The sequence below is a fragment of the Dasypus novemcinctus genome, chromosome 9, assembly GCF_030445035.2.
Source record: "Dasypus novemcinctus isolate mDasNov1 chromosome 9, mDasNov1.1.hap2, whole genome shotgun sequence".
Taxonomy (NCBI): Eukaryota; Metazoa; Chordata; class Mammalia; order Cingulata; family Dasypodidae; genus Dasypus; species Dasypus novemcinctus.
Window position 1 is genome coordinate 101,995,702 of NC_080681.1, and position 26,090 is coordinate 102,021,791.

The 26,090-nt window shown below is 42.6% G+C and overlaps 1 protein-coding gene across 3 annotated transcripts in view; it reads left to right on the forward strand.

Annotated features, from left to right (window-relative positions):
• RNF19B (ring finger protein 19B) overlaps nucleotides 1-11,465 on the forward strand; it is a 28,259-nt gene extending 16,794 nt beyond the window's left edge. For 2 of the 3 annotated variants that reach the window (XM_058303953.2, XM_058303952.2), the window contains exons 6-9: nucleotides 5,400-5,540; nucleotides 6,658-6,865; nucleotides 9,700-9,831; nucleotides 10,627-11,465. In XM_058303953.2, coding sequence (XP_058159936.1) covers nucleotides 5,400-5,540; nucleotides 6,658-6,865; nucleotides 9,700-9,831; nucleotides 10,627-11,086 — 941 coding nt within the window. In that variant the 3' untranslated portion in view covers nucleotides 11,087-11,465. The remainder of the gene's footprint in view (nucleotides 1-5,399; nucleotides 5,541-6,657; nucleotides 6,866-9,699; nucleotides 9,832-10,626) is intronic. The other variant, XM_058303954.2, reaches the window with a different exon arrangement.
• Nucleotides 11,466-26,090: the final 14,625 nt, after the last annotated feature.

Here is a 26,090-nt window from a genome sequence, read left to right on the forward strand (position 1 = left end):
GCTCATTGGTGTTGAATTTGAGCCATCCCAAAAAGAGTTTTCCTTCTTCAGATGACATGGCAGCGAATTCAGGTCCTGGAAATCAGAAAATAAAATGGCCTGAGTAACAAACAACCTGTGCTGAGGGGCAGAGAGAATGGGCATCCTACTGCTGCTTTTTTTTTTTTAAGGAGGTCCTGGGGATTGAACCTGGGACCTTGTACATGGGAAGCTGGGGCTCAACCGTTGAGCTACATTTGCTCCCACATATAATAAATGCTTGTTTCTATTTATTTACTTATTATTTTAGAAGGTACCAGGGATTGAATCTCGGACCTTGTATAGGTGAAGCACACACTCAACCACTGAACTATACCTGTTCTACTATCCTACCACTTTCAATAAGCCTTTTTCTTGATTTGGTGCTCATCCTGTTACTGCAATCCTGTAACTGTTCTCTGGAGTTTTGAGAAAGATGTTTCTTCCATTTATTGCTGGTTTTTCAAAGTTACTATGGGGAAACAGCCCTGAAGCATCTCTCTTTGCTATCTTGGATCTTTCATTCCTAAGTTAGTTCCTAATACTCATTCTGGCATATAGAAAAGATTGAATTAAAGAAAATTACTTTAAGCCCTGATTTTATTTTTATTTTTATTTTTCATAAAATTTCATTGAAGTATATCATTCATACATGAACATACATAAGTGTACAATGAAAGTTGTGAACTTGAAAAAAAAAAGGCTCCCATACATCACCCCACCACCACCATGCATTGTTGTGAAACATTTATTACAGACTATAAAATAACATCATCAAAATATTACTATTAACTTTAGCCCATGTCTTGGTGTATATTTCCCCCAACCCACCCATCCAATTATGAACACCCTGAATTAGTATTATACCTGTGTTATAGTTCATAAGAGAATGTTCTCTTATTTGTCCTGTTAACCACAGTCCATCTTCCATCACTGGATTCCCTGTGTCATATAGCCCCATGGTCTTTGTTTAATTATTATTATTTGTAATTTTCCTCCCCCACCCCTCCCCTTCCCCTCCCCTTCCCCTCCCCTTCCCCTCTCCTTCCCCTTCCTCTACCCTGCTGTTTTGCTGTCTGTGTCCATTTGCTGTGTGATCTTCTGTATCTCTTTTTGTCTTCTCATCTTTCTCTTCTAGAATTCACTGGGATTCAATCCTGGGGACCTCTGATGTAGAGAGAGGTTCCCTGTCCATTGTGCCTCTTCACTTCCTGGTCTCTGCTGAGCTTCCCTTTGACTCTCCCCTTCATCTCTCTTTTGTTGCATCATCATCTTGCTGCGTGACTCACTTGTGCGGGCACTCAGCTCGCCACGCGGCACTAGCGCGGGCACTTGGCTCACCGCATGGCCACTTGGCTCACTGCATACAGCCCCATGCTTTGTACAGTCCATTCAAAGTGTACACTGAGTGGCTCTCATTTTCATCACAGACTTGTACAGTCTTTCATCACCTCAATTCAACTTCAGAAAATTTTCTTTACTCCAAAAGGAAAAATCCCATCCTCCCTTATACTCCCATATAATTGACTCTTAGAATTGAATTAATATCTTCTTTGCCATTGCTGCAAAAATATTACAGTATTACTATCATCCATAATTTATATTAGTTGTAATTTTCCCATTGTATTCTTAACACTTTGTAAAAATTGACATCTTCAAAAGAAAAAACAGATAAACGAAATCTCAAAATGAAATGCTCTTGTTCTGTTTTTTTTCTTTTGTTGCTCATGCTTTGGGTGTAAGGTTTAAGAAACTACTGCCTACCACAAAATCTTGAAGATGTTTCCCTATATGTTCTTCTAGAAGTTTTATGGTTGTAGCTTTTATATTTAGGTTCTTGATCCATTTTGAGTTAATTTTTGTATAAGGTGTGAGATAGGGGGTCTCTTTCTTTTAGATGTGGGTATCCATTTCTCCCAGCACCATTTGTTGAATAGACTTTAAACTCACCCTCAGTCCCACCCCAGATGGCTGCCTTGTCTGTTTGCTTGTTGTTTTGGTTCATTGTTTGTGCTCATTCTTTGCTTGTTCTTTTTTTGTGTTCATCTGCTCATTTTTTTTTTTTTGCTCATCTGCTCGTCTGTTGTTTTTTTTCCCTTTAGGAGGCACTGGGAACCAAACCCGGGATCTCCCATGTGGGAGGCAAGTGCTCAACTGCTTGAGCCACATCTGTTTCTTGCTCATTTTGTTTTTGTTTGTTGTCTGCTTGTTATCTTGATCATTGTTTCTGCTTGATACCTGTTTGTTGTCTGCTCATTGTTTGCTCTTTAGGAGGCACTAGGAACCAAACTCAGGACCTCCCAGGCCACATCTGCTCTCCAGGATAAAGAATTCTTAGGTGGCAGTTTTTAATCTTTCACTGCCTTAAATAAGTCATACCACTTTCTTGCTTCCATGGTTTCTTTTGAGAGATCGACATTTAATCTTATTGAGGCTTCCTTGGATGTGATTCTTTGCTTTTCTCTTGCTGCTTTCAGAATCCTCTCTTTATCTCTGGTATTTATCATTCTGAATAGTAGGTGTGTCAGACTAGGTCTATTTGGATTTATTCTGTTTGGATTGTGATATCCTTAGATAATGATATTTATGTCTTTCATAAGGGTTGACAAGTTTTCAATCATTATTTCCTCAGATATTCTTTCTGTCTCTTTTCTGTTCTCTTCCCCTTCTGGGACACTGACAATGCATATGTTTATGTGTTTTGTATTGTCATTCAATTCCCTGTGACGCTGTTCCATTTTTTTCATTCTTTTCTCTTTCTGTTCTGTCTTTTCAAGTTCAGATGCTCAATCCTTCAAGACTAATTCTGTCTTCCATCAGTTCAAATCTGCTGTTATAAGCCTCTAATGTATTTTTAATCTCATCTATTGTGTCTTTCAGTCCCATAAGCTCTGTATCTTTTCTTTGCAGGCTTTCACGTTGTTCTTTATGCTCACCCAGTGTCATCTTAATATCCTTTATCTCTTTAGTCATATTTTCCTTCAACTCCTTGAATTGATTTAGGAGATTTGTATGATTATCACTGATGAGTTGTCTTAAGTCCTGTGTCTTGTTAGGATTTTTGGTTAGTTCCTTTGGCTGGGCCATCCATCTCTTCCTGTTTCTTAGTATGACTTGTAATTTTTTGCTCATGTCTAGGCATCTGATTATGTTGGTGAATTTATTCTGACAGTCAATTTCTCTTGCTAGTGGTTTTGTTTCATGGCTGTTCTTTATTTTTCGTTCAACTTATTTAAAATCTTTACAATAACCCAGCTTAAGTTATCAAAATTGGGCCAGGAACTCACTAATGGGGCACAGGTCTGCTTTCTGGAAATTGGGACAAGAGACAACTAAAAGCAGTTTTTCTCTTTGCATTTTCCTAGCTGGCCAGTAAATGTTGGCAGATCATTCCTCGGAGGTGACTCTTTTTTTAAAGAAAGATTTATTTATTTATTCCACCCCCCATCCCCCTGTTGTCTGTACTCTGTGTTCTGTGCCTGCTTGTATTCTCAGGTGGCACTGGGGATCTGTGTCTCTTTTTGTTGCATCATCTTCCTTTGTCAGCACTCAGTGTGTCTGGTGCCACTCCTGGGTGGGCTGCGGTTTTGCGGGGAGCAGCTCTCCTTTCTCAGGAGCCACTCCTTGTGCCGGGAGCACCCTTAACTCGGGGGCATCCTGAATAGGCCAGCACTCCTTGCGCGCAGCAGCACTGCGTGTGGGCCAGTTCATTACATGAGCCAGGAGGCCCTGGGTATGAAACCCTTGGACCTCCTATATGGTAGATGGATGGTCCATCTGTTGAGCCACATCCACTTCCCCCGAGGTGACTCTCTTAAGTTCCACTTGCTGTGATTCTGGTCTGGCCAAAGCTGAAAATCAAAGTGGGCTCTGCTGGCCAAATTCATTTGAAGAGAAACCACTCTCTGCCCTCCTCTGCATCCTCTCCCTTTCCAGGGAGGGGGAGGAAGATGGCCTGTTTTCCTCTTAGTTGGCTGCAGTGAGCCATGGATTTTAATCCAGACTGTTCACCTTGAGGGTGGAGTATGGGTGCCATTCCTGGCTGGGGGCTTAGTAACTAACTGTTTTCGTTTTGGCTTCTTTATCTCTTGCCTTCCTCAGGTGTGCACAGCACTCTCCTGGTCTGCAGAGCCCCCAAAGCAGTTCCTCTGGAGAACTTTTTTTTTTTAAAGATTTATTTATTTATTTAATTACCCCCCTCCCCTGGTTGTCTGTTCTTGGTGTCTATTTGCTGCGTCTTGTTTCTTTGTCCGCTTCTGTTGTCGTCAGCGGCACGGGAAGTGTGGGCGGCGCCATTCCTGGGCAGGCTGCTCTTTCTTTTCACGCTGGGCGGCTTTCCTCACGGGCGCACTCCTTGCGCGTGGGGCTCCCCCACGCGGGGGACACCCTTGCGTGGCAAGGCACTCCTTGCGCGCATCAGCACTGCACATGGCCAGCTCCACACGGGTCAAGGAGGTCCGGGGTTTGAACCGCGGACCTCCCATATGGTAGACGGGCGCCCTAACCACTGGGCCAAAGTCCGTTTCCCTCCTCTGGAGAACTTTTTGCCCTTCCTTCATTGTTTTGTTTTGTTTAATTTTTTTTCCTTCATTGTTTCTGTGAGATTTGAACCCTGCCTACCTATTCTGATGCCATCTTCCTGGAAGTCCAAGCCCTGCTTTTTTGTCTTGCTTCCTCCTCCTCCCTTGCTTGCTATGGATATCTCAGACTCCAGAAAACAAAATTAGTATTATTTTGATTTGTTTAATGCCTCAGTATTTTGGGAGGCATGGGGGTTTATTTTAGAATAATAATATTATAATAATTAATATTTATAAGGTTTCCCATGTGCCAAGAGTGGTTCTGAGAGTTTTTCATGTATTAATTCATTTACTCTTCACATTAGCCCAGTTGGAACAGAAAGCTACAGTAATTTGCCCCAGGTGACTCAGTGTATCCAAAGTGGGACATGAATCTAGACAATCTGCCTTCAGAGCCTGAACTCTTAACACATAAGCCATTTTCTGCCTCACACTACACTAAGATTTTGGAATTAATCTTCTTGGGGGTGGGGTAGATTCTAAACTCTAGTGGTCACTTATTTAATATTTGATTCTTGATTGATTCCAGAGTTAACACTTCAGCAGTGAATAGAATGGGGACAATAAAAGCAACATATACATACTTTCTCAATTATTCTTTCCAACCCTGGGAGGACATGTCCAACGTCATACACTGGTAAATTGGAGCCACACTTCTCATCAAGGCCTTTCTAATTCCAAGTCTGGTCATCATTCTTTTATACTCTTTGGGATAGCTATTTGTCTTCTTGGCCCTTTAAAAAGTATTTAGGACACTTGCAACCTGATGGCCTGCTGACATGTTTCCTTTCCTTCCCCTAGGTATTGGTGTTCCCATTATGCTGGCATATGTCTATGGAGTTGTGCCCATTTCTCTCTGTCGTGGAGGAGGCTGTGGAGTTAGTACAGCCAATGGGAAAGGGGTGAAAATTGAGTTTGATGAAGATGATGGCCCAATCACAGGTGAAGTATTTTTTTTCCTAATTGAATTTATGGGACACAAGATAAAAATCATAAAATTCAGCACATTTTACAAAGAGATTATCATTGGTTACTTTAGATAATGAGTTTTGTAGGGGGATAAAATATTTTTAGCTTTTCATTTCTTTGTTCCAGAATTAATAGGTTAATTCCTCTGATACTTATTTCTGTGTAGCAGGTATAAACTAACAGGATTCCAAGTACCTCCAAATATGCTGGTAAAAGTAGTGATCATAATGAAAGTATTATATCTACACAGTACTTTATACTTTTCAGAAGACTTTATTCAGTTATTCTCTCACTTGTTTTTTACAACAGCCCTCTGAAGAGGGATGACAGGGACATTATTATCCCCATTTAATGGGATGTTAACGTCTTTAAGCCTTTATTGCTATGAAATTAAGAGTTTTTACATAGCTGGGACTAGGGCAAGTCTTCAGATTTGTACTTTAATGTTGTTTCTACAGAACCATATTAATTAACATGAGGCACAAGAGATACCCATAGGTTTTGCAAGCTTCCTACCAGAATCAATTTATGGGAGCTTAAAGTATCTTGAACTCTTCATGTTTGATTAGATAACAGCCATGGTGTAGTGGAAAATAATGGACTTGGAGTCAGAATTGTAGTTTTGTGTGACTAGCCCTGACCTTGGACAAGTCTTTTAGTTATAAGCCTCAGTTTCCTCATCTAAATTTGGGGTTATTAATGCCTAGTTATTGGGAGGATTAAATATGAGCATATGCTAAAACACCTGATTTGGTGACTGCACATAGCAGCTTTTTATTAAGTATTTGAATAGGGAAGCAGATGTGGCTCAAGTAATTGAGCTCCTACCTACCACATGGGAGGTCCCTGGTTCAGTTTCTGGTGCCTCCTAAAAAAAAGACCAGCAAAAAACAAAACAGACTCAGCAAATGCAAAACAGTGAGGGGGTGGGGAGAAATAAATAAATAAATCTTTTTTAAAAAGTATTGAATAAATGAGTACTTTTCTATATGAAAATTCACTACTCTGAAAAGAATCCTTGCAGAAAAGTGGCTACCAGACTGTTTTGATACTGTTCTATCTGGAATTGAGATTTTGGTTTAATCTCCAGTGGCAGATGCCTGGCGAGCCCTCAAGAATCCCAGCATTGGGGAAAGCAGCATTGAAGGCCTGACTAGTGTATTGAGCACCAGCGGAAGCCCTACAGATGGACTCAGTGTTATGCAGGGCCCTTACAGTGAAACAGCCAGCTTTGCAGCCCTCTCAGGGGGTACGCTGAGTGGTGGCATTCTGTCCAGTGGCAAAGGAAAATACAGCAGGTAAGCTGGTAACTTCTGACAGAGCCAGTTGCAATTGTAAGAAGTAACCTACCTGTATTGAGCTGTTTCTCTCTGTTGGCCATATCCCATACATCACCTTGCTTTGATTTAATCATCAGTGTTTTTTTTTGTTTGTTTTGGTGTGTTTGTTTTACTTTTACATATAGGAAACAGGCTCAGAAAAGTTAAATGGCTTACACAAAGTTCAGTGCTCTTTCTGCTGCACTATAGCTGCCTTCATATAAAGAATAATCTAATCTTGACTTCAGATGCTTTCTCTACTACTACATTAAGCTACCTACTTTAGGAAGAGAGAAACATGCATTTTGTAAAATTTCCAAGGTTCTAACCTCCATTAGGCCCGTCATTGACTTTCAGTTGAACAGCATTTGTGCTGTATCTTATTGGCTTTGTTGTTGTGATCTTTATTGCCTTCCTATTCATATTTCCATTTGATAGGTAAGGAAAATCAATTCTGTAAACTTGTATTGAGAATATGTAAAGCATTATGATCTAAAAAGGTTGTGACTTTCTCGGTCATTTCACCAGTTAGATAAACCAGAATGTATTTAGAGTTTAGAATAGAAGTTATATGAGAAACATTTATTTGAATGCGCTGGAGAAGAGAACCTGGGAAGGGGTAAAGGTAGGGTAAAGTAGTAAAGGAGGTAGAGCAGATGGTTGCCTCCAGATATCTGAGGGGCCTACAGTTGGAAAAAGGATTAGCTTTATTTCTGTTAGTTGTGCCAAGAGATAGATTAAGACTAAATTGATGGGGGAAACGGACTTTGGCCCAGTGGTTAGGGCGTCCGTCTACCACATGGGAGGTTCGCGGTTCAAGCCCTGGGCCTCCTTGACCCATGTGGAGCTGGCCCATGTGCAGTGCTGATGCGCGCAAGGAGTGCCGTGCTACACAGGGGTGTCCCCCGCGTAGGGGAGCCCCATGCGCAAGGAGTGCACCCATAAGGAGAGCCGCCCAGCGCGAAGGAGGGAGCAACCTGCCGAGGAATGGCGCCACCCACACTTCCCGTGCCGCTGACGACAACAGAAGCGGACAAAGAAACAAGACGCAGCAAAAAGACACAGAAAACAGACAACCGGGGGAGGGGAGGGGAATTAAATTAAAAAAAAAAAAGACTAATTGATGGAAGCTCTAGGGAAACTAATTTTGGTCAATATAGAGAATATAAGGAAAACTGATATGAAAGTCCGAAGGAGTGAGCTACATTAGAAGAAACTGAAATGCCTTTCACTGAAAGTGTTTAAAGTGAGACCAGATGGCTTTTGGCTATTAGATTCAGGCAATAGATGGCAGGTAACCTATATCCCATACTTGAGGGTCTGTCAGTCACCTTGGGAGCTTCTTAAAAATAGATTTCTGGTCCCTATCCCATAATTAATAAATTAAAATCTCCTGGAAGAAGATCTGGGAAACTTGTATTTTTACAAAGCTCCCCAAATGATTCTAGGGTAGGCATTTCATGAACCAGCATCTAGAAGCAACCTAAGTAGATGACTTTTATGAAAGGTCCCTTCTAACTGATTCTGTGATTCTGGCAGAGCTAAACTAGAACCTGGGTTTTCCGACTTAATGCACTTTCCATTGCACTGTCTTATTTCCCTGGGTCTTTCCACATCCTTGACAGGCGTTGGAGACTGGAACAGCAGAGCAAAGGCTCAGGCAGCAGGATGGAGCTGCTTGAATATGCAGTTGTTGATTGCTGCTGACCTGTCTGCATCTCATAATTCCAGGTGTCTCTTATTAGGGGGTCCCGCCTCCACATGCCTACTATGCTTTCTTAACATCAACACCCTTGTAAATAAGCAGACAGACATAACTGGAGACTGATTTGCTGAAACTGCAGCTAAGTCAGTCCAGCTGTTCCAGTTCCATAAAAGCCTATCTTTTATAAGAAGTGAATGAGTCAGATGGGTTTGACTGTGAAACCCATTATGAGGAAATTCTTAAGTATGCGACAAAGTGGTATTGGAGCCAAGAAAGGAAATGGTTTTGGGTTCTCAGCTCTGAGACACCATTGGGAAAGTTTGCTGCTACTTGGAAGTTGGCTCCTATGTGTCTTCAATCTCATATTCCAGGGGTAATTTGATTGTTAAATGTTTCTATTATGTACAAGGCACTGAGGCTAAAGTGTGAATGAGATATGGTCCCTCCTTTTGTTGAGCTTGCTAACTAGTAGGAAAGAGGTGGAAAATGATAAATAGGTTAAGTGTTGTGGGAGCACTTAGCAGGAAGTGACTGCTGGGAGAGTAAGGGAAAAGGATATTTTCATTTGTTGTTAAGGACTGGGTATGAGTTTGTCAGGTAGAGAAAGGAAACTTCCAGAGAGAAGTATATGAAAATCATGGAGTTGTAAAACATGTATAGGTAGTTAAGGAAAAAAAGAAAGAGTGATTAGAATTTAGGACCTCTGGTGAAATAAAGAACTAGAGAGAAAGCTTAGAAGCAAATCAGAAAGACCTTATATGTCAATAGGCAGTAGGAAGACAAAAGAATTTTTAGAGTGATTGTGTCATTGTCCAGACTGGTACTGGTCTGGAGGTTGTTTGACTTGCACTAAGGGATACTAGAGAGGAGTTCAAATGCAGTTGTCTAGATAGGAGATATTGAGGGCCTGAAGTTAAGCAGTAGTTGTGATGATAGGAAGGAGGGGACGATTTCAACAAGTATTTGAGAGAAAATATGCAGACATGTATTTGAGCTTGTCCACTAGATGGATATTGGATTACCACAATTTGCAAGAGATTTGCCAGGAAGCAGACTGTCTTGGAATACCCAGGTCTTGTATTAACTTGAACGTCCCCTCTTTACACAGGTTAGAAGTCCAAGCCGATGTCCAAAAGGAAATTTTCCCCAAAGACACAGCCAGTCTTGGTGCAATTAGTGACAACGCAAGCACTCGTGCTATGGCCGGTTCCATAATCAGTTCCTACAATCCACAGGACAGGTATGTGAACAGTCAGATGCCCAGGAGAGGTTGCATTTTTTTTGATCAGGTATTAGCCTTCAGCCTTCAGAAGTTCAATACCTCATATTAGGGTTCTCTGTACTATCTAGTGGCAAAAGTGGTGTACCTGTGAATTCATTGAGTTAAGTTCTTGGTATGAAATGGCATTTCTTGATTCTTGATAGCGCTAGATTGTTATAGGTCTTTCCTTTTCCTCCTTCCCTTTCTCCCTCTCTTGCCCTGTCTTTCTTTCTGCCTTTTCTTTACCATTGCAACAGCATATTTTTAGACAGCTGGATTGGTAGTATTTGATATCTGTGAGTCTAGAGTTTCTGCTTTCCTGACACCCTTTGCTTGGTGTGCTCTCATAGCCTTTCTCTTTTTTTTTTTTTTTTTCTTTTCGAAAAGCTGGTGTATCTGGTGTGGTGTGATTGCAGTACTCCCTACTGTAGAGGTGTCTGGCTTCTTCCACTTGTTGCACAATAGTGAAAAACTGAATTGTCTTTCACTTTCATTTTTTGTATGAGGTAGTATGAGGCTATAACCCTTAGTTGAATTTACATGTTCTTTTTTTAGATGTCTGAAGAGGTTGACTGAGTTCTGTGTTTGTGTGTGTGTTTTAAATCTGCAAAAAGGACCTAAATGAGTATTAGGTTAAAAGTTTTCTTTTAACCCGCTGTTTGCCTATCTTTTTAAAATCCCTATTCCTGACTCACAAACTGCTTTTACCAACAAGTATAGCAGATTATATATAACCCCATGCATGACTCTGCACGGTGGATTTTGTCTCCATAGAGAGTGCAACAATATGGAAATCCAAGTGGACATTGAAGCCAAGCCAAGCCACTATCAGCTAGTGAGTGGAAGCAGCACAGAGGACTCACTCCATGTCCATGCTCAGATGGCAGAAAATGAAGAAGGTAGTGGCAGTGGTGGTGGCGGCAGCAGTGAAGAGGATCCTCCCTGTAAACACCAAAACTGTGACCAGAAAGACTGCTTGGCCAACAAACCTTGGGACATCAGCCTGGCCCAGCCTGAGAGCATCCGCAGTGACCTGGAGAGCTCTGATACACAGTCTGATGATGTGCCAGACATCACCTCAGATGAGTGTGGCTCCCCCCGCTCCCACACTGCAGCCTGTCCTTCTACCCCTAGAGCCCAAGGTGCACCAAGCCCAAGTGCCCATATGAACCTCTCTGCCCCATCTGAGGGGCAGACTGTTTTGAAGTCAGAAGGTGCAGAAGCCAACGTATGAAGTGGAATGAATGCTCCTGTTCTGAGAAGCACACTTGTTGTAACTGCATCTTTTGGAATCTTTTTTTGGGAGGTGGAGTAGGGTGGGGGTGGGATTTATGTATTTTATTTCAAAGAGTCTCTGGTCACAGGTTTTCCCCAGGGAAATTTCAAAAAATTTGCAGGTTTCTTACCAGATGAAACATGGAAATTTTGCCCTTAGTTCCACCCCCATTACCCCCAGTCTCCCTGCGCCTTTTTTTAGTTTTAATTTATTGGTTAAACTGACGGTGGCGATTCATGAGGTGTGTCAGAGTGTACATATGTATGTGTGTATATTGTATGTATGCTAACATATTACTGAAGGACACATTTTAATAAAGACTTCTGTCATAATTCAACTCATCTCATTTTCCTTGGCTTGGATAATCATACAGAGCCAAGTATTTGATCAAAACAGAGTGCTATACCTTTGACATTCTCTAGAGCTGAGATTTTTCTAATTTCAGGGTAAAAGGATTGTTTTCAAATCAGACTGCTGTGGGGTCATCTATGAACCAACGACTCCTTTCAGCATAGAAGGAAACAAAACTAGGCTCGGCTGTGTTGTCAGACTGAAGAATTATTAGCTGAGTCAGCTGGATAGGGAACTGCGCATTCAAATGAACCTTGTTTGCCCTCTTGAGGCAGCTGTGCAGTTTTCCTGTCAAAGCTTTATTTTCCTTTTCTCCATTGCAGTCACTTGTAGTCCTGGGCTTGAGAGGAGGGGAGGAGGTAGATGGTGGTCTCAGGCCTTGTTCAGAGAGATCCCAATGAATGTTACATGGTTACCAATAGGGGGACAGAAGTGTTATTATCAAAGGAAAGAATGTACTAATACTGCATAATCAGCAAGTGAAAACCTAGGAGTTGGCTGTGTTCTCAGATACACCCTTCCTGTTTCAAAAAGCTTTCTGTTTTCTTAGTTCAAAGAGTTTTTTCAATTGCTTAGCTTTCTCAAAAAGTGTCTGGGGAGTGGATGTAGCTCAAGTGGTTGAATGCCTGCTTCCCACATACACAGTACCTCTGAAAAACAAACAAATGAAAAAGCCAGCTCTCAGTGGGGAGTGAATGTAGCTCAATGGGTGAGCCCCTTCTTCCCATGTACAAGGTCCTAGGTTCAATCCCCACTACCTAACTAAAAAAAAAGTTTTAGTCTAGTTTAAGTAACACAGACTAAGGAATCTGACTGAAATTTACAATGGAAGGACAGAGGAGATATCATAAAAACCTCTGAACATGTTTAATTTTTTTTTTTAATATTTATTTTTTTAAATTACATTAAAAAAAATATATGAGGTCCCATTCAACCCCACCGCCCCCGCCCCCCACTCCCCGCACAGCAACACTCTCTCCCATCATCGTGATACATCCATTGCACCTGGTAAGTTCATCTCTGAGCATCACTGCACCCCATAGTCAATGGTCCACATCATAGCCCAGACTCTCTCACGTTCCATCCAGTGGGCCCTGGGGGGATCTAGTGTCCCGTAATTGTCCGTGAAGCACTATCCAGGACAACTCCACGTCCCGAAAATGCCTCCACATCTCATCTCTTCCTCCCGTTCCCCACACCCAGCAGCCTCCATGGCTACTGTTCCCACACCCATTCCACATTTTCTCTGTGGACATTGGATTGGTTGTGTCCATTGCACACCTATGTCAAGTGAGGGCTTAGATTGCACATGGGTACTGGATGCACTCTTCCCGCTTCTAGTTGTAGACACTCTAGGCTCCATGTTGTGGTGGTTGACCTTCTTCAACTCCATGTTAGCTGAGTGGAGTAAGTCCAATAAGTCAAAGTGTAGGAGCTGAAGTCTGTTGAGGCTCTGGGCCTGGGTGTCATATTATCAGTCCAGAGATTCAAATCCCCTACATATATCTTAAACCCAGCACCAACTACAATTCCAATAAAGTAGCATGCAAGTCTTGTGAAAAGAGATCCCCTCTGAGTCCATTTCCATCACGCAGAAACACCAGCTCCAAAGAAGGGCCATCTGTCATGGCAGTGAACCCCTTCTGCCATGACCATAGAACCCGTGGGTCTCTTTATCCCTCAAAAGAACCAATACCTGGGGTTGTATCTACCTTATCTGTCTCTTAGACTCTGTTCAGTTGTACATAGGGGTATTCCTTCTGACAACCTCCAGACTCTTTTTTAGAGACTCACAGCCTTATAATCTCATTTCTCCTTTCCATTTCCCCCTTACATTAGGTCAAACCGCTTCCCGAAGTCATGTTATTATATGTAGACAGGTATATTCTGCTGTTCCACATTGAATCTTTAATTCAAGGTCATTTTCTAGTTGCTTCTTCAGCTGGTATGTGGTCGTGATCCCTCGGTGCCAGGGAGGCTCATCCCTGGGTGTCGTGTCCCACGCTGGGGGGAATGCATCACATCTACACGCTGAGTTTGGCTGTGAGAGTGGCCACATTTGAGTAACATGAAGGCTGTCAGGAGGAAACCCCCAGGCACAATGCTACTCTAGGCCTTGTTCTTATTGCAGGTGCATAGGCTCAAAAGTGTAGCCATTAGTATCAAGAGCCCACTGTTGGGCCCTCCTTCGTTCCTGGTTCTTGCCGTTGCACCTGGAGGATTGCCGCTGCTCTCCCAGGGCCCACAACAGTGACCCCCCGGCCAGGAGCCCAGTACCCCCCCAGCTTGAACATGTTTAATTTTATCTGCTCTTATACATTGTCATGATTGAGCCAAGTTAGTACTACCTAGATTTTCCTCTGCCATTCTATAAGTGTTCTTAGAAATGGAAGATCATACATAGCACAACAGGAAAATTAAACTGAAGAGTCATGAGACCTGATGTAGGACTGCAAATCCGGCAGTAACTTACTTTGTGACTGTGAGTAAGTTACCATCTCAGGCCCCTAATTTCCCCAACTCTCAAACAGTATTTGAGGTGCTTCCAGTGCCAACTTTCCTTATCACCTTAGTGCTAGGCCCAGAGGAAGAATTGAAAACATCCTTTCCCTGAGGACTGGATGGCTTTCTGTTTCCTTTCACAGATGCACCTGTTCTGTCTTCTTGACCTCTGTACAGTGAGGATGATGAGCCTGGACAACATCCAAAATGGAAGATGCTTATCTTTTGGGCACTGAGGCAAGACTTAGGGCTGCCTGTACATGGGGCAGGAAATGCCGTTAGTGGACTTAGGGTCTCTGGAAGTAAGTACCCTAGAGTTTCCTTGTGTGAAAAAAAGGAGCTTGTTTGGGAAAAAGGCAGGCAGACTGGAGATCTCTGAAATGCAAATTATCAACTCAAGACTTGAAGCCTCATCAAGGAAGCAACTAACTTGGATAAAATCAAAGAAGTCTGCTGGGGACAGGAGTTTGCAGCCAAACCTTTATTCTTATCTAGGCTCCACTTACTGTTGTGAGACTTGGGCAACTTGCTCTCCAAGTCTGTTCTCATTTAGCCAGAATGAGGATGTTAAATGGTGGTGGTAAGATTACATGAGGGGGAATCGGACTTGGCCCAATGGATAGAGCATCTGTCTACCACATGGGAGGTCCACGGTTCAAACCTCGGGCCTCCTTGACCCATGTGGAGCTGGCCCATGCACAGTGCTGATGCGCGCAAGGAGTGCCGTGCCACACAGGGGTGTCTCCCACATAGAGGAGCCCCACTCGTAGAGGAGCCCCAGGCACAAGGAGTGTGCCCTGCAAGGAGAGCCACCCTGTGTGAAAAAAGTGCAGCCCGCCCAGGAATGGCGCTGCACACTCGGAGAGCTGACGCAGTGAGATGTTGCAACAAAAAGAGATGCAGTTTCCCGGCACTGCCTCAATGTTAGCAGACGCAGAAGAACACGCAGCAAATGGACATAGCAGGTAACAGGGGGAAAGGGGAGAGAAATAAATCTTTACAAAAAAAAAAATTACATAAGACAATGTACTGAAAATGTTTTTGGTAAAGTCCCAAGTTTTCCCCTGCAGGAATAAGAAGAAATGAGTTAAGGTAGATAATAGATGTCATCTAAGAAAGGAAGCCCAGATCTCTAGACCAGAGACGATGAAAAACAAAGCTTATTCTAATATTTTCCGATACTCCTGTTGTACCACACAGGCATTAGCAGATGAGAAGGTCTAACAGCACCACCTGGAGGAGAAAATGATTAATGAATTGGGAATGTTGGCTCTCAGCTTAGAAAATGAGGAAAGTGAAATCTCAGAATACGTCGTAATAATCCAGGAAATTCCTACTGTGTGTCAGGTATGGAATGTGTCAATGAGGAAAACACAAAATTCTTGTCCCATGGAAATTAAACTCTAGTAGGGGAGGTTAAATCAGTATATAATCTAGATGGGGATAAGTATATTCAAGGAAAGCAGGGCAGGAAGCTGAGGTAGCTCAGTGGTTGAGTGCTGGCTCCCCACATATGAGGTCCTGGGTTCAATCCCCAGCCCTGGTACCTAAAACCAACAAACAAAAAAACAAAAAAAACAGAAAACACAGGGAACTTCTGGGAAGATGGAAGAGGAAGATTAGAAAGAAAACTCTCTTCTCTCCCAGAAAAACAGCTAGAGGACAGGCAGAAATAGCCTGGAACAAATGTTCTAGGGTTTAGGACACCAGGAGAAGACTGGACACCACCCAGAAGATAAAGGGGCACAGGGCAAAATCTTGACAGACTCTGAGTAGAAGCTGCAGCTGAACCACCAGCACCCTTCCCCACCCTATGTATAGACAATTTTTAATTCTCCAAGCTTGGACCACAGGGGGCCACAGGGATCTACCTCACTAGGAAACAGGTGAGAAAGGAACACAGCCTAAGGATAATGCCACTTTTCACTAACAAATTTGGTCTGCTGTGTCCCAGGAGCCCTTCCAGACCTGGCGAGGCCACACTTGTTTGCCTTGGGAGCTGGCATGGGACAAAGAGATCCAACCCTCTCAATCACCCTCCCTACCGACTGGGATAGGTTGTTGAGGATGCAGAGGGGCATGGAGTTATTTCCTTCTGGGGGAAAAGGGGTGGGGCTGCCATCAAAGGTTGGAGAAGAACCTCAAAGATTGAATTGATAGACTCTGAATACCCTCCAGGCAGCATCCTCTGTCCCATTGTTGTAGTGGGTGTTATAGCAAACACAATCCAACCAGGCTTTGAACTGAGAGGGCTGTCAAAGCATGCCATCTACTGGAAGATCAGGGAAATGCATGTGAGGAAATCAAAAGTAAGTATGTGGGAAGTGGATGTGGCTCAAGCAGTTGGGCAGCCGCTTAACATATGGGAGCTCCTAGGTTCAGTTCCCAGTGCCTCCTAAAGAAGACGAGCAAGACAGTGAGCTGATGCGGCGGGCTGGCGCAACAAGATGATGCAGCGAGATGACGCAACTGAGAGACATGGCGAGGAAACACAATGAGAGACACAAGAGGCAGGGAGTGGAGGTTGCTCAAGTGATTGGGTGCCTCCCATGTCCCAGGTTCGGTTCCCAGTGCCTCCTAACAGAAGATGAACAGAGAGTAGGCAGCCAGCACAAAACACAAGGGGATGGGGCATAAATAAATCTTTTTTTAAAAAGTAAATATGTAAAAGAGACTTTTTCCAGCCTTTGCAGCTTCCATCCCCAAGGCCCTTGGAAGCAGATGTGCATCCTCTTACTGGGTCCAGGACCTGGATTTGAGCAACTATATGGATAACCCTAAAGACCTAGAACAGGTTGAGCCAAGAATCAAAGAACAGCAGTAACATGGCCTCCTGCCACTAAATCCCTACAAAAGAGAGAGAAATTGAGCATCAGAGGAAACTCACCCTCCTAATCAGATACCTGAACAGCAATAAAAAATTACAAGCCATGCTAAGAAAATAGAAAAAATGGTTGAAGCAAAAGAATATATTCAAGCCCCAGATAAGACACAGGATTTGAGTCAACTAATTAATGAGATTCATACAAATTTCCAAAATCAAATTGATGAGTTGAAAGACAATATGACGAAAGAGATAAAGGACGTCCAGGAGACACTGGGTGAGCACAAAGAAGAATTTGAAAATCTGAATATTAAAAAACGGCTCATGGAAATGAAATATACCATAGGTGAGATAAAAACACATTAGAGGCATGCAACAACAAACTTAAAATAAGAAAGAATAAATGGGGAAGCAGATGTGGCTCAACAAATAGAGTATCCACCTACCATACAGGAGGTCCAAGGGCTTGATACCCAGGGCCTCCTGGCTCGTGTGGTGAGCTGGCCCAGTCACAGTGCTGCTGCGCACAAGGAGTGTTGGTCCATGCAGGGATGCCCCCACATAAGGGTGCCCCCCACGCAAGTACTGGCCCCTCTGCAAGGAGAGTCGCCCCATGTGAAACCGCAGCCTGCTCAGTCTGTGTGTGTGCCACATACACGGAGAGCTGACGCAGCAAGATTACACAACAAAAAGAGACACAGATCCCCAGTGCTGCCTGATGAGAATACAAGCTGACCCAGAAGAACACAAACCGAATGGACACAGAGCAGATGGGGGGAAGGGGGATAAATAAATAAATCTTTAAAAAAAGAAGGAAGAAGTGATACTGAAGACAGAACAGCTGAAATTGAAGAGAGAAAACACAGAAAAGAATGGGAAAAAGTGAACAGGGGCTCAGGTTGTTGGATGATAACACAAAGAGCAGCAATATATATGTCATGGAAGTTCCAGAAGGAGAATAGAAGGGAAAGGGGGCAGAAAGAGTATTTGAGGAAATAATAGCTGAAAATTTCCCAACTCTCATGAAATAAGTGAATTTATATGTCCAAGAAGTGCAGCATACCCTATTCAGAATAAATCCAAATAGACCTACTATAAGACACATACTACTCAGAATGTCAAATGTCAAAGATAAAGAGAAAATTATGAGAGCAGCAAAGGAGAAGCAAACCATCACATGCAAGGAATGCCCTATAAGACTTTTTTTTTGGGGGGGGGGGTTGTTGGAGATTTGGACCCAAAGGGTATCGGGAATGAAAGAAAGAGAAAAGGGGGAAGAATGAGCGAGAGAGCTGGGATCAGGGGGTCTGCGAGTAATAACTCCTCATTCAACTTTATTGTTTACAAGGGGCTCTCTGTATACCCCAGTGTACATGACAACAAGCAGGAACACGTAGCCTACGTGACAACAAGCAGCATTACCCATAGTCTAAGGAATTTAAAAAAATCTTATCTCAAGGTACAAAGTCTTAAGTGTTCTATTCACTAAAAAGGTGTGTGCTCATCTTTTCTTTCAGCCTTTAACAGCTTCATCCCATTTGCTGAAACTCTCTTAATTACCGCATTCCTTAGGGTGCAAGCATAGCCATGGAGACAGCACTAGCATGGAGATAGCATCTCTCTCCTTGTGAGGCCACTGTGCCTCAGTTTCCAACGGGGGGGGGGATTAGCGCACCATTTTTTTTCTCTCACCCTTTCCTCCTCCCCCCCAGTTGTCTGTTCTCTGTGTCTATTTGCTGCATGTTCTTTGTCCGCTTCTGTTGTTGTCAGTGGCACAGGAATCTGTGTTTCTTTTTTGTTGCGTCATCTTGTGTCAGCTCTCCATGTGGGCGGTGCCATTTCTGGGCAGGCTGAACTTTCTTTTGCACTGGGCGGCTCTCCTTATGGGGCATACTCCTTGCACATGGGGCTCCCCTACGCGGGGGACACCCCTGCATGGCAGGGCACTCCTTGCGTGCATCAGCACTGCGCATGGGCCAGCTCCACATGGGTCAAGGAGGCCCAGAGTTTGAACTGTGTACCTTCCATGTGGTAGATGGATGCCCTAACCACTGGGCCAAGTCCGCTTCCTGCCCCCCCGTAAGACTTAATGCAGATTTCTCATCAGAAACCATGGAGGTGAGAAGACAGTGATATGATATAATTAGGATACTGAAAGAGAAAAATTGCCAGCTGAGAATTATTGTCAAAATTGTCCTTCAAATATGAAGATGAGTTTAAATATTCACAAATATACAGAAACTAAGAGAGTTCATGAAAATCCACCTTTGTGGGAAGTATTAAAGGGAGCCTTACAGCCTGAAAGAAAAAAGACAAGAGAAAGAGGTTGGGAGGAGAGTGCTGAAGGCAAGACTAGCAGAAAGGATAACCAAAAGAGTAGAAAGAGGGAAGTGGATATGGTCCAACCAGTTGGGCACCTGCCTAGCACATGGGAAGTCCAGGGTTTGGGGTCTGGTGTCTCCTAAAGAAGACAAGCAGACGCCTGCACCCACCACAATGAGCTGGATGCCTGCACCTGCCATAACAAGCTAGATGCTGTACTTCGCCGCAATGAGCTACCCCACCACAAGAGGCTAGACGCCTGCATTTGCCACAGTGAACTAGACTTCACACCCTGCCACAATGAGCAGATGCCTAAACGAGCAGATGCCACAGGCCAGTAGAGGCTGCAGCCCGTGGGGAGCAGATTTGGCTCAGGCCATTGGGCACTCACCTCCTAGGTGGGAGATCCCAGTTTGGTTCCTAGTGCCTCCTGGAGAAGGCGAGCAAATAATAAGCAGATGAGAGAACCTTCTGGAGGGGAGGGGGGATACATTTTTTTAAAGTAAATAAATATTTTAGAAAAGAGTAAAAAGACATGAAAATAATATATGATTTATGAATACCAAAGAATAAAGTGGTGGAAGTAAATGCATTTACAGTAATATCATTGAATGTGAATGGATTAAACTACTCAATCAAAAGATACAGGCTGACAGAATGGATTAAAAAAAAAACAAGCCATCCATATGCTGCCTACAAGAGACTCACCTTAGACCCAGGAATACAAAGTGGCTTAAAGTGAAAGGTTGGAAAAAGTTATTCCACACAAACAGTAACCGAAAAACAGCAGGGATAGCTATACTAATATTGAGCAAAATAGACTTTAAATGCAAAAATGTTATAAGAGATGCAGAAAGCCATTATATGTTAATAAGAAGGACAATCCACCAGGAATATCTAACTGTCATAAATATCTATGTACCTAGATAGGGTTCCCCAAAATACATGATGCAAATTCTAGAAAAACTGAAGGGAGAAATAGACACGTCTACAATAATAGTTGGAGACCTCAACACACCACTCACATCATTAGGTAGAACAGCTAATCAAATCAACAAGGAAACAGAAATTGAGCAATATGGTAAACAAGCTAGGCCTAACACATACAAAGAACAGTGTGTCCCAACTCGGGGTTATACATTCCTCTCAAGTGCTTGTGGACCTTTCTGCAGGATAGACCATGTTTTGGGTTACAAGGCAGGTTTCAATAAATATAAAATGATTGAACTTATACAAAGTATTTTCTCAAATCATAATGAAATGAAACTGAAAATCAATAGTAGACACAAAAGGGGAAATTTTGCAGATGTGTGGAGGCTAAATAATACTCTCCAACACACTCCTAAACAATCAGTGGGTCAAAGAAGAAATCATAAGTGAAATTATTAAATATATTGAGATAATTGAATGCAAAGTGGCAGGATACAAGATCAACACACAAAAGTCAGTTATGTTTCTTTACACTAGTATTAAACAAACTGAGGAGGAAATCAGGGGAAAAATCCATTTATAATAGCAACAAAAGGACTCAAATACCTAGGAATCAATTTAACCAAGGACGTATAGGACCTATATTCAGAAAACTACAAAACAATGCTAAAAGAATGCTAAATGCTTCAATGCTAAAATGAAGACCTAAACAAATGGAAAGACCTTCCATGTTCATGGATTGGAAGACTAAATATCATGAAGATGCCAATTCTACCCAAACTGATTTATAGATTTAATGAAATACCTGTGGGAAACAAAGGCATGTTGTTTCCATAGAAGCAAGTTACTTCCTTGACCACCGAGTCATGCTGTCTCCATAGCTATATGTGCAGGTCGTAAATGTGGCAAGAAGATGTGTACATTCAGGTGGAATGAGGACTAGGTAGAACGGGGCAACCTGGGCAACAAGATTCATGGGTATGCTTTCTTGACAATATAATAGAACATTGAAATTCTGTACTTTGAATTATAATCGTAGATTTTGATCCATTGTGTTACACAGGTTGAGGTAATGGGAATAGCTAACTATTGGTTACAGTGGTCAAAACGGCATGGTACTGGCATAAAGACAGACACACTGATAAGTGGCATAGAATTGAGAGTCCAGAAGTAAACCTTTACCTCTAGGGCTAAGTGGTTTATGACAAACTTACCAAGTCCACTGGGACAAAACAGTCTCTTCAACAAATGGTGTGGGGAGAAATGGATATCTATAGGCAAAAGAATGAAAGAGGACCCCTATTTCACTCCCTATACAAAAATCAACTCAGAATGGATCAACACTTAAATATAAAAGCCAGGACCATAAAACTACTAGAAGAAAATGTAGGGAAGCATCTTCAAGATTTGTGGTAGCTGGTGTTTTCTTGGATCTTACACACAAAGCATGAGCAACAAAAGAAAAAAATAGATAAGGAAATACAAGAACAAAAAAGAAAAAATAAATGGGATCTCAAAATTAAATATTTTTACACCTCAAAGAACTTAGTCAAAAGGATGTAAAGGCAGCTGACTCAATGAGAGGAAATAATTGGAAATCACATATCCTATAAGGGTTTAATATCCATGATATATAAAGAGACAACAGGGAAATGATGTGGTTCAAGCGATTGGGCTCCCGGCTATCATATAGGAGGTCCAGGGTTTGATTTGCGGGGCCTCCTGATGAAGAGAAGCTGGCCTGAGCGGAGAGCTGGCCCATGCAGGAGTGCTGGCCCAAGTGGAGAGCTGGCCCAGTAAGATGATGCAACAAAAAGAGACACAGAGGAGAGACAATAAGAGATGCAGCAGACCAGGGAGCTGGGTGGCGCAAGAGATTGAATGCCTCTCTCCCACTCCAGAAGGTCCCAGGATTGGTTCCCAGTGCCACCTAAAGAGAAGACAATTGGACACAGAAGAACCCATAGCAAATGGATACAGAGAGCAGACAATGGGTGGGTGGGGAGGAAGGGTTGAAATAAATAAATAAATCTTAAAAATAAAAAGAGAGACAATAAAACAACAACCTCATTTTTTAAAAAAAGATTTATTTTTTATTTATTTCTCTCCCCTTCCCCCCGGCCCACAGTTGTTTTCTCTCTATGTCCATTCGCTGTGTATTCTTCTGTGACTGCTTCTATCCTTATCAGCGGCACTGAGAATCTGTTTCTTTTTGTTGTGTCATCTTGTGTCAGCTCTCTCTGCCTACAGCGCCATTCTTGGGCAGGCTGCACTTTCTTTTGCACTGGGCGGCTCTCCCTACCGGGCGCACTCCTTGCGCGTGGGGCTCCCCTACCCAGGGGACACCCCCGCATGACACGGCACCCCCTGTGCGCATCAGCACTGCGCATGGGCCAGCTGCACAGGGGTCAAGGAGGCCCGGGGTTTGAACCGCAGACCTCCCATGTGGTAGACGGACGCCCTGTCCATTGGGCCAAGTCCAGTTCCCGACAACCTCATTTTAAAAATGAGCAAAAGATTTGAAAAAAAGTGGAGGAAGGAGATGCCATTAGAGGAGGCGGAGAAGGAGTGCTCTTCGCCTTTCCTCTGGTTCTTGACGTGCTGGCTGGGGCGCTTCATTCTCGGACTTGCCCTCCGTCCTTCCAGGCCTCGCCCGGAGGTGGAGGTGGACACGGCGCCCCGGGTCGGCGGGCCGGGTGGCGGGGGCTGCGGCGGCCTTGCTGTGGAGGTGTTGCGGGGCTGGGGAAGCTCGGCGGGTTGTAGGCCTCGGGCGGCCAGGGAGCTCCGGAATGGCTGCGCCGGCGGCGGCGGGGCTGCGGGGGTCGAGCCTCCCCATTCAAGGTGGTGCTGCTGCGGGAAGGCTGCGTGGGGAAGACGTCCCTGGTGTTGCGCTACTGTGAGAACAAGTTCAACGACAAGCACATCACCACTCTGCAAGCACCTTTCTTAACAAAGAAGTTAAATATTGGTGGGAAAAGAGTGAACCTTGCTATATGGGATACAGCAGGTCAAGAGCGATTCCATGCATTGGGTCCAATTTACTACAGAGATTCAAATGGAGCTATTTTAGTCTATGACATAACAGATGAAGATTCTTTTCAAAAGGTGAAGAACCGGGTTAAAGAATTACGGAAAATGTTGGGAAACGAAATCTGTTTATGTAGCGTTGGGATGATAGAAACAGCACAAGTGGATACGAGGGCAAAGGGCAATGGCTCCAGTCAACCAGGAGCTGCAAGGCGAGGTGCGCAGATGATGACCCTCTAGCCCAGGGCAGTGGCGGGGGGTGCTGTTCTCTGGATAGCTGTTCATGCATAAGAAATTCAAGAATAAACAAAAATACACTGTGGATCATTGCTGTCAACATGAAGACTGCCTTACCCCAAGTCACATTATTTTACCAATGGAGTTATAGAATTAACAGTATTTTAAATTACACTGATAACACTGCAGAGACCGTAAGTGCTAAACTTAGTGAGTTTGTGACCAGAGAATTGGCATTTTCTACAAATGTTAAAGCAATTACCAATGGCCTTTTTACATATTTTTTCTTTAATGAGGAATAATAAGCATGTAGAAAAGACCTACTTAAAGGCTTCATTTATATTCTTTTAAATCAAATCTTTATTTAATAACTTATATATGTTGTTGGAATGGTATACATTTTGTGGCCCTTTGTATTTTGTGGTAGTTTGAATTGTATCACTTCTAAACAGCAAACTGTTCTTGTTTTTGTTTTTAATTAGCAGATACCTGAAGTACTATTTTTGCAGGGTTTGCACAGGTCCCTAACTGTCTACTACTTTGATATAATCTGTATACATCCTGTATGCTAAGCTGGTAAAATATGTTGTAAATTACATATTAAATATTTCACCTGCTTTTACAAGTGCAAGGTGCAAAACTATATACAATAGTCTCATTGATGACTGTAAAGTGAATTAACATTTGGTGATAATGCCTGAGCTTTTTGACTCTATCAGATAAAAAGATCATAGGTCCCCTTCACTTGTGTCTTAACTTGAAAGTGAGTGTGTTTAAATTTCTACACATACTTTACTTGAACTACTGCTGTTCACATTTTTTGCCTCTGTAAATCCATCTGATGACTAAGTAGCAGCATTTGCTTTTTGGTTTGGGCTTTTTATTGGGGATATAAAAGAGATGACTTCTGCTGAAAAAAAAAAAAAGATTTGAAAAGACATACAAATGGTGAAAAAACACATGAAAAACTGTTCAATGTCACTAGCAATTAGGGAAATGCAAATCAAAGCTACAATGAGATACCATTTCACACTTATTAGAATGGCCACTATTAAAAATAACAGAGTAAGTGTTGGAGAGGATGTGGAAAGATAGGAACACTTATTCACTGTTGGTGGGAATGTAGAACCGAAGTTCATAGCTACGTTATTCATAATTGCCAAAAGTTGGAAATAACCCAGTTGTTCATCAACAGATAAATGGATAAACAAATGTGATGTATACACACAATGGAATATTCAGGTATAAGAAGAAAGGAAATCATGAAGCTATAACAGCATGGATGAACCTGGAGGACATTTTGAGAGAAGCAAGCCAGACAAAAGGACAAATTTTATGTGATTGTGCTCTTATAAACTAAATATATCGTGTAAACTCATGGATTTAATAACTAGAATATAGATCACCAGAAAATAGAATGAGGTTAGAGAATGGAAAGCTGAGTGTTAACCTATGCAGAGTTGGTAAAAAGGTTGTTTATAAATCTTTTGAAATAAGTAGAAAAGGTGAAAGCACAACATAGTGTTTGTAACCAGCAGTGCTATTAGATGGGTATAACAGGCTAAAAGGGGAAAGTCTAAGGTCATGCATACTACTAGAAGGAAAGCTAAAAAATATAATATGGAACTGTATAGCATAGTAAAACCTCATGTGAAATATGAATATGGGAAGCGGATGTGGCTCAACTGATAGAGCGTCCGCCTACCATATGGAAGGTCCAGGGTTTGATAACCAGGGCCTCCTGGCCTGCGTGGTGAGCTGGCCCATGTGCAGTGCTGCCACTCAAGGAGTACCATGCCATGCAGGGGTGCCCCATGCAAGGAGAGCCACCCCACGCGAAAAAAGCACAGCCTGCCCAGGAGTGGTGCCACACACGGAGAGCTGATGCAGCAAGATGACGCAATAATAAAAAAAAGAGACAGATTCCTGGTGCTGCCTGACAAGAATGCAAGCAGACATAGAAGAACACGCAGCGAATGGACACAGAGAGCAGACAACGAGGGGGAAGGGGAGAGAAAGAAATAAAATAAATCTTAAAAAAAAAAAAAAAGAAATATGAATATGGGTAATATTGTATATATAAGACTTTTTTGAAAACTGGACAAATATATGTTAATGTTACAAGAGTCTCAGGCCAAAAAAAAACAAACAAAACAAAAACCATTATGCAAAGTGAAAGAAACCAGACACAAAGAGTACTACATATTGTATTATTCCATTTATATAAAAATGTAAATGTAAATCAATTTATAAAGATGGAATAGATTAGTGGTTATGTAGAGTTGGGGGAGAATAGAGGGATTGAGAGGTGGCTACTAAGGGGTGTGGAGTTTTTCTTTATGGAATATTGAAATTGTTCTAAAAATTTTTGTGGTGATGAATGTACAACATTGTAAAGATTTATTTTAGTAGAGACCCAAATCAAGTGAAGAAGAGAACCCTGTAGATGTCTAGGGGGAAATCATACCAGACAAGAGGAAACAAAGTACAAAGACCCTTAGATGGAGCATCCTTAGTCTTTTAAAAAACAAAACAAAAGAGCATAGGGTCCTCTATGGAGTAAAGTAGACCAAGGAGGAGAATAGTAGATTAGACTGCAGGGGTGGCTGGGGGCAAGATTGTGTAGATTAGCAAAACTACTCTGAAGACAAAGAAATTCCAGGTTCCTTTGAGTCCAGTAAAAGAGATTATCTTGGAAGCTAAAGAGATAGGGTGCTTGCGGGTCAATTTTCAAAGGGGTTGAAACAGGGAGAGCATATCTGGTCACAG